The sequence below is a fragment of the Neocloeon triangulifer genome, unplaced genomic scaffold, assembly GCF_031216515.1.
Source record: "Neocloeon triangulifer isolate White Clay Creek 2 clone unplaced genomic scaffold, ASM3121651v1 ptg000014l, whole genome shotgun sequence".
Lineage (NCBI taxonomy): Eukaryota > Metazoa > Arthropoda > Insecta > Ephemeroptera > Baetidae > Neocloeon > Neocloeon triangulifer.
In genome coordinates, this window is record NW_026775556.1 from 1,516,387 (window position 1) to 1,531,822 (window position 15,436).

Genomic DNA, 15,436 nt, shown 5'->3' on the forward strand with positions numbered 1-15,436 from the left:
GTTGTATCAGGTTGAATGTTGAATAAATACCTTTTTAAGCATATTTAATAAGCAAGCCTGAATTACAAATTAGCACAGGGGGAGCTGAAATGGTTATTAAATCGTTCGGACATGTTAGTCACTTAATTCCAAAGGGCATAAATTTTATTTTGATATTAAAAAGTTACATAATTTTGATCTTGAAATGAACTGATAATTAAAAGAAAATTATTTAACTAAATCTATTTCAATTTTCAAACATAATGAACATATCCGTAAAACAAAGTAACCTAAATAATTAAGATTACGCGTGTTCTTTCAAAAGCTGCATAATTATCTTTAATCTTTCAAATTAAAAAGCTTTTTAAACCATTTGCACGCAAAACCCATTTTGATATAATTTCCCTTGGCCTTTTGATTTATTGACTGCAATAGAAATAGCATGAAAAATTGCAACTAAAGAGTTTTAATTATAAAATGAAGATTTTTTCAGAAGTTGAAATTAAAAATTTGGTACTTTCATAGTCAAAGAAATGGAACTAATTGTCAAAATTTAATTTCCATGTAAAAAATTCAATAAAAAATGTAATATGATAAATTGTGAAACATAAAATTCACATTAATTGAGTTTTTATCTTATTATTCTGGTTGCAGCCAAACTTTTTTGAATGCTGCTTTTTTCTGAAAACTTAATTAGCAAGGGTGAGAAAATAAGCTAAGAATTTGAAGTTTTCCCTTTGAATGGAATTGAAGCCTAAACCAAAAACGAGACGCATAGCAAGTAAGTTTGCGAATCGCACCCCTTTCAACCTCAGCGGGCTGAACTTTTCTTCTTCTTCTTCTTGGAAAAGATGCGGCGGCGGCGGCGACTTTCTTTGCCGATCGCGCAGACACCGAAGTCGCTGCTTTCAAAGTTGGACGTCTTTGTGCGGCTCCACAGAGAGAAGGAGAAAAGCAAGTCTCGGGCAAAATGCAAATTAAACGCGCTTTAATTAAAGCCGCGCCGAGATCTATGGCAGCCGAGTTGTAAAACGCAAATAAGAGCCGGCGCTAAATTAAGAGGGTAACTCGGCTCGCTCGCTCTCATAGTAGGGAGATTAGATTCGAGTTCGGGATTATTATGCGAGCGTGGTGAAATATGGGGAGGGTCAGCCGCGCGCACTACTTGTCGCCCGCCGCGTGACATATGGAGCTTCATTACGCCGCCGGGACATTAGCAAACCATGGAATATGAAATGCAACAAACACGCACTCGCGAGACCAGAATTTCAACGGCCAAAAAGCAAGTGTATACATTTCACTTCGCTCTCGAAAGGCGTCACAGGAAGCGCCGCAAAACCAGCCAAATGTGTATGAATAACATTTCATCTCTGCTTGCATCAAAAATATTCCACGACTAAAAAGTTGGAACGGGAATTTATCGCCGTGGACAAATTTCTGCTTATAAAAATTTAAAAATCTGAATAATTATTGTTTTCTTTTTGGATATTTAATTGACAATTTATTATTCATTTTAGTGTGTTTTTGTGTTTGTTAGTGTTGCATTTTTTTTTCTTTAGAGTAGAGTCGTGTTTGCGTTATTACGTGTGTACCAGTTTCCGTTTTAATTTTCCAATTCGCAATTGAAATTTAACGTGGATTCAGAAACAGAGAGAAAATCAAAATTCTCAGAAAACGAATTAAATTTAATTTCAACTATGAATTGGAAATTTTAACAGATCAGGATTATTTCTTTTTCCAAAAAATTTATTTTTCCATTTTTAACTTCAAATCAAGACAAATGGCAACACTCTGAACATGACTAGCATCATGATTTCGCTAATTGAAAATTCATCAGCAGCCTTGCCTCAAGATTTCCAATTAAAAAATTAAAATTCAAACATTATAAATCGTTTTCTGAGCAGTGGTTTCCTCTTTCATTTTCTGAATCCACGTTAAATTTCTTTCGGATTATTTTTTAATTCAGTCTCAATTCGTTGTTGCAAGAAATTATATAGTTTTTTAATTTTTTTATTCAATTTTAACCTTTGTAGTGATGCAAAAAAACTAGAAGGAAAGCTAATTTTTCCCGTGAAATTTCTGGCAATTTCTTTTGATCAAAAGAAATTTTGCATTGTTGCGGCTCTCTTATCTCCTCTCATATTGTAATCATATCTGTGGCCCTCGAGAGTGGATGAGCGCGCAGGAAGAGACAACAACTTGAAACTCGGCGTCACTCGGGCCGTTGAGCAACAACTTTGGCTCTGCCGAAACAATGGCCGCTTTAAGCCTCATCTCAGAAGTTAGTGTGCTCGTCTAATGAGCCCCTTTTGTTAATTGGAGTCGAGTGCACGTTGTTGCGCGTGTCGATCGACGGTCAGAAGCTGCGGAAGGGCAGCCGCTGCGACACGTGCGGAAAGGTGTGCGCAAAAATGGCCGCTGCATTCCCTCGCGAATGGAGTCGGTGACGAGGAAACGACGCTTTGCATTCCGCTCCGATTAATTCCTGCACCGCCCGACCCGCATTCCAGCCACGGACTGCACAAAATTTCGCGGAGAATTTTACATTAAATTTTAAGTCAAAATTGGGGAAAAATCGGGTTATGATCAACTTTTTCACTGAAATAATAGGAAATTTAAAATGTTATTCCTGATTAATTAATTAATAGTTTGATTATATTTCTGCACAAAATCTTTTCATTCTTTCACATACCTCATAGCACCTTAAAGTTTTGAAATAATTTTAAAATTGTATGCATGAATAAAAATATGCAAATTAAAAATAATAAAAGTTGAAAATAAATAAATAATATCTGTTCTAAATAAAAATTGTGATGCTTTGAAAACAAAATTTCCATGACAAAGAGGTGCTTGAATTTAAATAGAAATTTTGTGGTTTGATTCTCCGGGCCGATCCGTGCTTGCAGGAGGCGATTTATATCCCGCTGCGGCGCTCACGGAGGTGGCAATAAAAATAAAATCGTTCTCGCTCGACTCGGCGGCAACAATTGTGTTTCGTCGTCGGCCGAACGAGCGAACGAACCGAGAGAGAAGAAAATCAAGTGCGAAGAGCAGCGAGCGGAAATTTCGCCCGACCGGGATGAACGCGCGAGCGCCACATTTCGCGATATTACAAAATTTGCATGCGGAATGACGCGCCAAAATCCGTCTTGCTCGTTCCCGCCGTGATATTAAAACGAAACGCAGCCACGCGCGGCTGTGAATGAAAATGTGCACAGATTTCCACCCTTATAGCTAACTCGGGGCTTTTTTCTTCTTGTTTCGTCGCACCGAGAATTTCCTTGAATCATCGTTTTGGAAGAATTACAAAATATGAAAGGCAAAAATCTTTTCCTTTTTGCTGGAATTTCTTTTAGCAGTCACAGAAAAGTGGCATCTGTGAAAAGTTTTTCCTTAATTTTCCTTCCGTATCAATTCTATTAAAAATTATACTACTTTATTATTAAAATTTCCGGTTATTTTCATTAATTTTTTAAAGCAGATATGACATTATGAGCGATAAATTTGATTCACAATGATTGAAAAGGGGAACAAATGAATTTTTAAATTTATTACTTGTTTAAAAAAGTTAATATATAGGTTCAGTCATCTGATGAAATTGACAAAAAAATAATTTTCATTTAAACTTTATTTTAATTTCAAACACATATTTACATATTGAAATAAACGAAAATGAAAAATTGGAAAGTGGAGATCAAGAAGGATCAAATTTGGTCATGTTTCTTTGGGTTTTCCATGAAGTTAAATATCAAAATTTATTTATTTCAAATCTTTGATTGTGGCTAAAAAATTCCTCCTTTTTCCTTTTTTCTTAGAAACTTATACACATAATTTTCAATTGATGAATAAATTCCAATCTTATTAAAAAATAAAATAAAATCAGATTTTCAACATTTTAAATCTTTGACTAAGCCTTGAATTTAGAAATTTTAGAACAATCGCGGTCAAGTTGGCTTACCTGCTGCGTGGAGGGCGCCGGATCCGAGGAGGACGTCGATGCTGCCCTCGGCTAGGACGTCGCCGTCCTGGTAACTGATGCTCAGGGTGGCGTCCTCCTGTTGCAGTCTGGCGAGCACCGACGCCAGGTTGGTGCCGCTCGCGTCCACCCCTGAGACTTTGTCTTCGACGTCCTCGTCGTCGTCGTCATCAACGCCAACGGTGGTGCCGCGCAGCTGCAGCGTGACGACGTTGTCGCGGCCGCCACCACCACCGCCCCCTCCCCCTCCGTCGCCTGAGCCGCTATACATGAAGACGGCGTGCGTCGGACTGGGCGACGCGTACGACGCCGTCTGCAGGGGAAGACGAACGCCCGGCACATCGTGCAGGCCCTGAAACAAAGCAAACATTTTGTGAAAAACTGAAATTGTTTGTTGCATACATTTGAAATTCTGTTAATTAAAATATTCTTGTTATTAAAAATAAATAAATAATGTTTGTGTGCTCTTTTATCAAGACAATGAACATTAGTAATTAATTACACCATTTCTCCTTTTTTTTCGTTTTTCAATTTTTGATGAATTTCTTAAATTTCTTCTTTAATATTATTCGTAACAACTTAGAAGATAGATTCCAGTAAAAATTAATAAAAAAAAAAAAAAAATTGTGCCATCCTAGTTGAATAGCTAAATTTTCCAGCCCATAAATATATTCCAGTTGCTATTAGAATTAATTAATGCTATTCCACTTGGAAAGTTTTGTGCTTTTTCCTAAATAGGCGCTTTTTTTGGTGATTTATTTACCAAAATAAATTTAAAGAAAAATTCAAATAAGTGCATAAAGTAAACGTTAAATATTTTAAACAGTCACGGTACTCCATGTTCAGAACGATTTTTTAAATAATTTGTTAGTAGAAATATGCAAATAACTAGAGGAGGAAAAATCCTCGTTTTATAAATGAAACCTCTTGGGTGTGAAAATGGTTTTCCTGAGCAAGTTGGAGGTGCGCGTCGTAATTTAATTGCTAGAGCTTTTACAAGTTGCGGAAACGCATCGTTGATATTACTTCCTTTGATACTCGAGCTCTTTCCGCCGCGTCAAACTTGACAACTCCCGGCCTGCACCGAGCCGGAGATGAAAGGAGGAAAAATAAAAATTCATTATCCGTGTTGCAGGCGAGCTATAGTTGATTTTTCTCGTCAGAACGGGAAAGTTTGCGAACATTAGATTTTTCCTAGCATGTTCTTTTTGTTCTTTGCCTCGATTGCTCGCGGTTCCTTTCATTAGATTTACGAGCAATTATCCGCTCGCGCTCCGTTCGGCTGGAAAGCGGCCAGCAGCACAGTTTCAATAAGGGAAACAATAAAAGCCAGCCGTGCAATTGATGTGTTCCACGCAGTAAATCATCGCCCCCGCTGCTTTGGTGCGCCGGCGAGAGATGGTGCCCCCGCCCTTATCCTGCTCTGCTCGCCTCGCCTGCCACCAGTAAAAAGCAGCTCCCTTTTAATTACAGTTCCGACAATGTGCGATAAAAAAATTTACGCCGTTAGAAGGCAACAAAGCGGCTATAGAAAAGGGTTAAAGGCCGATTGATTGGCTCATTCCGGATCGATCAAATTTCTTCTTGTTGAAAACATTTGTTTTCTAAAATGTTACAGGATTCTACTGGAACCAGCTTTGTAAATAGTTAATTTTGAATCATTAAAGAGGTGGAGATGCTTATTGAAATAAAAGTTCTTATTATATTTTTTTTTTTTAAATTAGATTAAAATTTTATAATTTCCATGTTTGTCTAATTTCAACCAAAGATAAATTTTCCGAGATAAAGAAGTTCGGTCTATAAGGATCCTAAAAGTGAGTTGGATTTTTTTAAAGCTCCAACTTTTTAATAAATTATTTATGAATGAAGCTAATAGCTATATAAAGTTACATAAATAATTTTGTTATCTTGTTTTAAATCTTTAAACAAATGATAATGTTTTTCCATTTTAATTGGCTTCAACTTGCTATATTTATTTATTTTTCCCTTCCACGAGTAAAAAAATGAACCTCAGGTCTGGCTGCGGTTGCGAAAAATATAGGGAAAAATTGCGCGATCAAAAGAGGGTCATTTCGATTCGCAAAGGCGAGCGAGCGCTGCAAAGGCTTCTTTCTTTCTTCCTTCCTTGTCCTCACGATTTTTCTGCACCGCCGGCAAAATCAATCTTGCGCTCGACGGAAACGGAAAGAAAGAAAAGCAGACCGCAAAGTTAATTAAAGGCCAGGCGAATCCACCTGCGGGCCAAGATCAAAGGAAGACACGTTTCTCTTTTCTCCTCGCATTTTTCTATCGATTCTCGCAGCAATGTGTGTGTGTGTGTGCATAATTGATTTTCGCGTCGCAACAGATGCCACAGGCAGCGAGCGTCTTCCACTGTATATGGCACATGCGACCTTTTTGCACAAATCAAATATATATGTGTCGCGGGTTTGCAGCGAGCGAGAAACGCCACCTGCAAATTGTTTACTCTTCTATCCCATGCAAATCCAATCTACTCGCGCATGAACTTCTAGTTTGCCCTAAATGCAAATTGACCTCATTTCAATTGCAACGATGAATTCGTGTGCCTGATAGGCTCAGCAGATCTGTGTTTATATTCCAAGCGTACAAGCGAGCAGATTTCTAGAGTAGCGAGTCAATGGTGAAAATTATATGATTTTGAAAAAAAAATAAGTGCGTAATAAAATTAAAAATTTATCATTTGTCACATAAAGCTGGCAGTTGGCTTTACTTAAAACTTAAAATCCAAAATTTTGTTGGAAATGTTAAAAATTCTTTTTTTTTTTTTGCTGAAAATACCAATAGGAATATGAAAATCAAGATAGTGTTTTCTTTTATTGAAAAATGGAATACTAAATTTTCAATAATTAGATTTTTTTAGAACAAAATGAGATCTTGTTTGTGGAAATAGTTAGTTAAAAATACTAAAAAAAAAATTGTTACAAAATGAATAAAAAGTAAAAATGTTTGGGTGAGTGATTAAAATTGGTTTAACCTGTAAACAAACCCACAAGAATGAATCAAAACAACGTGATAAATTATGAATTAGGGGTCGGTGGGGGGTTTAATGCAGAAAAATGCGTCTCCAGTGCGGCTTTGGCTGTTAGGCTGGCGTGTGTGTGGCTCTTTCTCTTTGTCATTGTTGCGAGAGGGGTGCTTGTTGGCGAGGTGCCGTTTCGGGGTCAACAGCAGCAGCACCCCCGTATCGATCGCACCGTGGCGCGCTTCGGCACAAAGGTGTGATTCTTGAGCAAAGAGTTGGTCGCTCACCTGCCGCCTCAGGGCTGTGCGCTCCGCCCGCCCGCTAATCTTCTTTAAACTTTGCTCGCGCGCCGAGCCCTCGAGCACCTGCTCTGCTTTCATCCGCCCGGCGAGAGCGTCATTAAGTTGCACAGCCCCTTTTGAGACCCCTTCCTTTCACAGCCGCTGCATTTTCGAATTTTAATAGGGTAATGCATTCGATCTTGATTCCTCATCCACGCAGAATTTATTTAGTTCGGTTGAAAGATAAGACCAAATAATGAGGAAACTGGGTAATTACATTAAATAAATGTTTTGGAACTGGGAGATTAAATGGGTATACTAGAAATTTTGGCTGGAGGAACATTTTAAGACTAAAATAATAAGCAAATACAAACCATTTTGAACCAGAAAAAAATTATTGACTGGAAAACGGACTGCGGTAAGGAATAATCTTAAAATTAAACTAATATAATTTCTAATTTCAGCATTTACTTAAATAATTATGTCTTGGCTCGTGTTTTTTTATAAATGGCGCCTGTTGGATAAGGAATTTTGAATTTTCTCTTGTTCAAATAATCCCTCATTGAAACAGAATTGCAAATTTAAATAAAATTTCCCTTTCCTAAAATAAAATTATATTAATCAGATTTTCCAGGTTCAATCCGGTGGTTTTTGAAGCTGCTAAATTTATTTCCCATACAGGTGGCCTTTTTTCTCGAGAGAATATTTCTGTCGATTTTTGTTCGGTCAGATTTGCATTCGGCTGACGAGATGGGCGGGCGTAAGGGAAAATCATGCAAACGCAGCCGAGCGCGGAATTGAAAATTTCCATTTTTTTCCTCTCGATCGAGTCAACACCTCCGGGAAATCTGCATCTTTAATGCGCTGCTCTCTGCGGCGGCGGAGCAAAAAGAAGAGGACTAAAAACGGTAATGACAATTCAATCAAACGCGCGAGTCGAATCTGCCCTGGGCGGGTCGGTCTGTCTTTTTTCCTCCCTCATCCGCGGCGGCAGCGAATTTGAATAAGCTGCTCTCGGAAAACGAACGCAGATGACGAAGCTCGTAAAAGCGCAGATTTTACTGCCCCGGCAGCACGTTTAACTTTGCGAATTAATTTCCAACTCGCATATTTGCTTTTCTTTTCCGAAGAGCATTAAAAAGTCGTTCGTTGTGCGCGAGAGAGAGAGAGAGTGACGCGCGAGTTACACATTCGCTCGCCAGGAATAATTCATTTGGTGTGCAAACCGGAGAGTGGAGTTGGAAAAGTTGCTTGCCGCACGAGATTGCAAAATAAATTCTCGTCACTAAACAAACCGCAGTGCACTACATTTAGAAACAGCTGTTCCGATATAAGTTGAGTAGAATTTTTATTTCGAGAGCTCAACTTTTAAATTAATTAAACTAAAAACTTACAAAGTAACTCAGTTAATGGGCAAAATTAGCGAATCCTGCAATTAATGTGCTTTCAAAGATAAATGGAAAAGATGACTTAAAATCAAAATTTTTGATTAAAAATATATTCTAAAAATTTTTCATCAAAAACAGAACCACACACTAAATAAAAGGTTCAACACATCCAATTAAAAATTTTTGCTTATTTGATCGCAATCAATCTTTTTAATTTTTGTTTAATACCTAATGAGCTAAAAAAATTGTAATGACAACTTGATTAAATAGAAACGCAAAATATTTGTTGCTGCAATAACTAAAATGAAAAAAATGTGCAATTTAAGGGATAAATAAATTAAAAAAAAAAAACTGAATAAGGACTGATCTGGAATAATAAAAGCTGAATTGCGAGGCTCAAATCAAAGACGAAAAAGCCTGTTTTACTAAACATAATTTGAGCTGCAGTTTTTTGCCAGGATTAAGAGCAAAAAAAGAACAAAGAAAGCGGCATTTGGAAGTATCAGGCAGTCATTTAAATGCAAGCTTTCAGCATCCAGAAAAAGAAAAAAAAATGTCCAAACAACTTGACTATTGTTATTTTTCTTTTGTTTATATTTTGTAATTGGAAAATTTTGTTTGTGAAATTTCGCATGTAAAACTTTGTTTGTAAAACTCTCATCTTTTCTCTCAATTGTATTGAATTTTTATAATTTTGAATGTATGAATGATGTATCCCGTTATGGGCAGCAATTGCCTTTGTGATATATCAATAAACACAATTTGCAACTAAATAATTTTGTACTTGTACAAAATTATAAAACATGCGTTTTATTAATTATTATAATATTTTATGTAATTTGAAATGCCAATCAATTGTAGCATGTAATTGTATTTGCTTTCGAACTAAATATGTTTTCGTTAAACCAAAACAATTTTTTTCTATAGATTTTAGTTCTCTCGAAACTGGATCTTGGAGCCGTGAGCTAATTTTCACCCCGGCCATTTACGAATTTGATTTAAAACCCAAATTACGATGCTTGGTGTAAATTTTTTTAGATGACCCAACTTGACCCCGTTTGGCATATAAGCAGTAAAATTTTACGGTGGGTCGTTTAGCCGCGGCAGTTTCGATCAGCTGCAGTGTTTGTCGGTCGGGCAAAAAGCGAAACCGATGTTTTGTCATTAGAGTAAGGGCCCGCAGCAAAACAAGGCCCGCAGCGCGAGAGGGACAGATAACAGAAGCAGCCTTTCGGACGCGCGCGTTCGCTCGCTCGCTCGCTCGCGTCATTTCGCAGCAACAAAAAATGATTAATGACGCGCCGCTTTGAAAGCGAGAGACGAGATGAAAACTTAATAAAGTGTTCCCCCCGCTGCTGGTTTATCGCCGCCGTAAAAAGCAGCCGGTTTATCTTGTCCAAGAGTTGGGCAGGGAGGCCCTTGCGGGCTCAGGTGCCGCTCCGAGGCAGGCGATCAGCACCCAGAATCAACTTAACGAAGCTGCACCTCACCAGGGACGCGCGACACCGACATGATTCCTCCTCCGCGTTAATGGTCTTTGTAAAAGTTTCACCGCCTAAAAGCTACTCAGGTGCTTCGCATGCTGTGATTGCGAAATTAATGGTTAATTTGAACATTTGAAGCATGGAAAAAGGAAAGAAGCTGCTGTGTGTAATTTTTTAGAGTATATTCCGAGAGGGATGCGCAAGGGATTTGCGAAATGGATGCAATGAAGACGAGAGTGAATAAGGAAGGGGATGATGCATGGAGATGAAAATTGATATGATGGCAAGGGAGAGGAGAATAAAAGAAGATGAAATTTGAAAGGGGATTGAGTAAATTGTCATTTAATCAAGGTAGAGGGGATTGTGGTGGAAGAAAAACTGGGGTAGGGTTAAAGGGTAAAAGGGGAAATGGGAGGTTGTTGGGATTGAGATTAAACGGTTTAAAACATTTTAGATTAACATGCCAAAGTTAAGGTCAGGACAATTTAATTCTGTGGCAACCATTTTTTTTTTTCAATGTTTAATTTAAATATTTTTAAATGGGAAATGGTAAATCAACTATACAATTAAAAATCTTTGATATAAAGAGAGAAAATTAGGTTTCAAACAGTTTTAAATCTAATTCAACTCGTAATTAATAGCAATAGATTTTTAATTGCATAATTAGTTTATCTAATTCATTTAAAAATACCAATTGTTATTATCATTTTTATTTTTCTATTTATTCTTTATTTTTCTTCCATTCAGTATCAGGTACTCGTCCTGGTTAATATCTAAAAAAAGTATGTTAAAAACTAACCTTCTTAAAAATCAATAATTTAGAAGTATCAAAATGTAAATAATTCATCTCGTAGTAAAAGATGGTATAGTAGGAGAAAGTTCATTCAAGAGTGAAAAATGCTTTTTGTAAAGAAAAGTTTTGGAGTTGGCTCGAGTTTTAATAACAACTGACTGGTTTTTGTCTGTGAACCAAAACTGTCGTAGGACGAACTGCCGCTGGCTGTCCGTGGGAAGGTGGCGATGTTGTTTCAGCGGGCGAATCTGAATATTTATGAGCAGAGAGGCGCGCATGAATATGATTATTATTTGGCCGCCGTAAAAAAGTCGCTGGGTCTTTTTTACGACTCGGGCGGGCGCGTACGCTCGGCGCGGCACTTTGTTTTTATGTAATAATTCTCGGTCGGCCTCGGCCGGCCCGCGTGTTTCTCTCGCATGAAAAATGTACCGAAACACGGCCAGCGGCGTCGTAAAGAAGCGGCCCGTGCTCTGAAAACCGACGAGCAAAATGAAACCTGCGAAATGCCAACCGTGGGCGCCAAAATCCAGGAAAAACGTAATTAACGTCGTCAAGCGTTGGGAAATAAAATACGGCAGCCTTAAATTTCTCTTCTTTGTAATTGCTATTCAAGCTCCTTAAGCAGGTTATTTCACGAATTCCAGGTAAATGGAATCCTTTGCAATAATTATGTAAGAAATTTTTGGCCTGTTGAAAGAAAATCATTTTTTTTTTTTGGAAATAACAAAAGTTTTTTAAATCTTACATGCATTTTTGTTGTTGCTGACGATCTTGTTTTAGACTTTCGTACAGGCAGTTCTGTTAAATAGTGTATCATATTTTATAAAATTAAAAAATAATTGAAATATTTAAATAAAAACATATTAATAGATTCATTAAATGATTATTAAAATAGATTTTTAAAGTGATATAAAATTGTATTTAATAACAAATAATACAAAATAACTAAGTTATATAAACTTCATCTTAAATAAAATAAAATAAATTATAAAAAAACATTATTTTTGAAATTTTGACTTACTTCAGAATGTACAGTTTATAGTTAATATTCCTGCCAAATGTTATGAGCCGAAAATCGAAGACCGGTGATACTTGAGGGGTCATTTTTGGCGCAATTAATTTAAGCAAATGGCAACTAGGGGTGCTAGTATGCACATCAGTAACCGCAGCGCCGCCAGTCACCGTTCACATGAATTATTTAAACCCAAATTGTCATCTTGGTTTCCATCAATCTTCGTTTAATAAATTTTACATTCCTTGTGAAGAAGAGATAAAAAAAAATTGACTTTAACGCGTCTCTCAAGTAAAAGGCTTTCTGTGCCCTTGTTTGTTATTTTTCCACGAAAGCAGCACAACACGCAGAGGAAAATCTTTTTCCCTTTTTTTTGTTGTAGTGAATGTGCGAGGGCGTTGCTCTGTGCGAGAGAAAGAGCATGTTGTTGACTGCATATTTGGACGCCATTAAAATCTCTCTCTCTCTCTCTCTCTCCGCTGGGGCTTTCGTTTGTTATCCCAGATGGTGGTGCGCGTTTTTTATTCAGCGCGTGCGACTCGAGCGGGCCGGAGAGGCCATCAGAGAGCACTTGTTATGCAGAGCACCGCATCTGCATACATTTCCATTTCCCGCGGCGACTCCTCGTTGGGATAGGTTCGGCTCGCTCCCTCCCCGCCCTCCCCTACTTCAATCCGCCACCCCCGCGCGTATGCAAATGCTTCTATTTGTTTCAATCGTCCCCTTCACGTTCCACTGCTATGCAACCTGCTGAGCACGACCGACCCGCCGGTTGCATAAATTCGATTACTCTTTACTGCTGTGGCTTAGGAAAAGCACAACTTGAAGGGATTGTAAGTGTAAATGAAGTACTTGAACAGATTAAGTCCTTATTCAGATCAACTGCAGGCGTACGGTTAATTATTCTGAAGTTTTTTTCTTTTAATCATCTTGTTTACAGTGTTGCCTCGTAAGTGAGAAGTGAAGCTAAACGATTAAAAATTGCGGAAATTTATGGTCAGCTCGTAATTCACGTGATGTTCTGAGAAACAAGGTCGGCCAACCGACACTTTTTGCCGCGCGCAGTTTGAATAAATTGCCCTTTGATCCTCTCGCGTGTTGTTGGTAGCGAAAATAACACGATGCCCGTCTGTCGGCGGTTAAGCGCGAGACAAAAACGACCAGCGGCTTCGACGGCAGTAAAAAAAGAATAAAACCAACGGCACGCGCGCGTGTTTAGCCGTGTTTAGTGTATTTGTTGTCGAGCCAGCGCGTCCCAAAGAGACGAGAAACTGTTATTTTTTTTCGTCGGAACCGCTCTCAAAAGGGAGCGGAGGCAAAGAGTGTTTTATTATTACTGTTATTCAGCAGGAAGCAAGCGGCCTATTCAACTAGAAAGGGACACAAAGTCGCATCAAGCAAAAGTTATTCTGCCCGAAATTTTTTCCTTTTTTTTATATTCTCAGAAGAAGAGTTTGTTGCCAATTAGCGGTGGTTGGAGCGGTGAAATTTATGGTGGGTCCTAATTTAGAAAATATGCGACTGGCCGTTGGCCGAGAAAAATTGTCGCAGGCGCAATTTGTATCGCAGCCTTGAGAGGTGACGAGAGACGGCGCCTGTTGACGGCCGCTTTTCAATATTCACCGGCTCAATTAGCCCGACTTCTTTCAAACACAAAAGTTCTGTCTGCAACCGTTTAAGATTTCAACTTGCAAATAAAATTTCAGTAAAAATATACTGTGATCATTGTAATTATACGTTGAAAATAGTCTTGATATTTCAAAGAGATCGTGAAATGTTGCTGTAATTAATTAATAGAAAATAATTTTAAAAATAATACCGCTTTCTAGCCAAATTCCTCAAAAGCTTTTCACACTAGTTTTGGCGGGAATTTCACCTTTTGTCTTATTAAGCAAATTTTCAAGTTTTTTCATTTTTAAATTTTTTGGCCTTTTTATAGGGAAAAATTATTCAAACCATAGCTTGAATGGCCCTCTAATGTAAACACAGTTATTCTTTTTTAGGGCTAACAACAAATCTGGGTTGAAAAGTTTGGTCGTTTGGGGCTGCGGCGAGGAGCAGCGGCGCGTGAACGGTGTGTGCATTGTGCTCGCTTCTGGGAAACGCGAATAATAATAATAATAATTCGCGCGCGTTTCCGCTGGGATTGTTTCTGTTCCGCTTCCAGGCCGCTGCGTATGCGACGTGCATTGTTGGCCGTGCCACAAAAGCTCGCGTTGACTTGGGCGCGAAAGTCAGTCAAATGGGCTTTTTTGTTAAACGGCGCGCTAAAAAAGGGCAGGAAATTTAAAAAATATATATTACAAATTAAATAAAATCAGTTTTTAATAATATGAGGTGCGTTCGATTGTTCAAAATTATTCGTGGGCTTCAAGTGAATAAATCTTTCTTAATTCCAAGCCAAAGGTTATCCTGTTTGCCCTCTGAAACTTTTGCTCTAGTCTTTTCACTCACAAGTAGTGGCGCCAAGTTTCGTTTGCATTATTTTTTGCGAAACATCTCACCTCCCGTCGCCCTCCGCTTTTTGCTCGCGGATTAATTACTATCGATGTTAGGGTTTAGCGAGGATAAAGCGTTGAGGAGCACATTGTTTCGGTTGGCGGGCGGCCAACGAGTTGCTTTTTGCGACTTCTTCTAGCTCTCCGCCGACACGGCGATCCAATTAAAGCGAATCTGTTTGCTACGAACGCAAATCGGCGCCGCGCGCGCACTGATGGTATTTGGACAAGCCGTTCAATCATACCAGAGATTACATTCAGCTGCTTTTTATTTATTTGCCCTCTCCTTCTGCAAATACGACGTAGCGAAAATTCATTAAAACGCACGCAAACACGGCGCCACTGTTTGCTCAGCGGCGCGTTCCGCATTTTAATTTGAGCCCGGGGAGCCAAAATAGAGAAAATGGGATTTGCCTTTTAAGCTAAAAAAGCTGCAACATAGACCATAATATAATATTCAAAATAAACTTCATTCCAATTTTTTAATTCTAACAGATTCTTTGCCGCATTTGGTGATTGTGACGCAGGAAAAGCGGTGATTGTTGTGCTTAACCTTTGCCGGTGCTGGCGATGAGCTTCTCTTGACTGCAAATATTTGATCTGCGCACCGACGAAACTCATTTCCCGAAAGCCTACGATGAGCCAGCCACTGTAATTTCATTCACTCATGACGATCTCATTCAAAGGGGCTCTTTATTCCCTTTATTCAAAGGTTGAGAGCGTCCTGAATGGCGTAACATGTGACCTGAAATGTTTTCTAAATTTTGGCTCAAAAGTCAATAGTATTTATTTTATATAAAATTGTGATTAAAATTGCATATAAAGGATATGTGTCTCTTTTGATCATTTTTTTTCCATGCTCGGCGATTAGGTTTAAATTTTTAATACTTTTTACTTTCAAATAAAGTCTCATAGTTTCAGAGAGAATAAACTAATTAAATTTAATCATATAAATTAGAATTTAATTACATTAGTAATTTAACACATTGATTTAATAAAAATAATGAAGTAATTATATTATATATAATAATAAATAAAA

At 38.0% G+C, this 15,436-nt stretch overlaps 1 protein-coding gene across 6 annotated transcripts in view; it reads right to left on the bottom strand.

The window, feature by feature from the left end:
- The window catches only part of LOC132201851 (mucin-5AC-like), a 106,510-nt gene that overhangs the window by 40,912 nt on the left and 50,162 nt on the right, over positions 1-15,436 (bottom strand). For 5 of the 6 annotated variants that reach the window (XR_009442310.1, XM_059628370.1, XM_059628368.1 and 2 more), the window contains exon 3: positions 3,938-4,307. Coding sequence is in view for 5 of the 6 variants with exons in the window: in XM_059628370.1 (XP_059484353.1) it covers positions 3,938-4,307 (370 nt within the window). In the remaining variant the exon portion in view is untranslated. Of the gene's footprint in view, positions 1-3,937; positions 4,326-15,436 lie in introns of those variants that run through there. The other variant, XM_059628371.1, reaches the window with a different exon arrangement.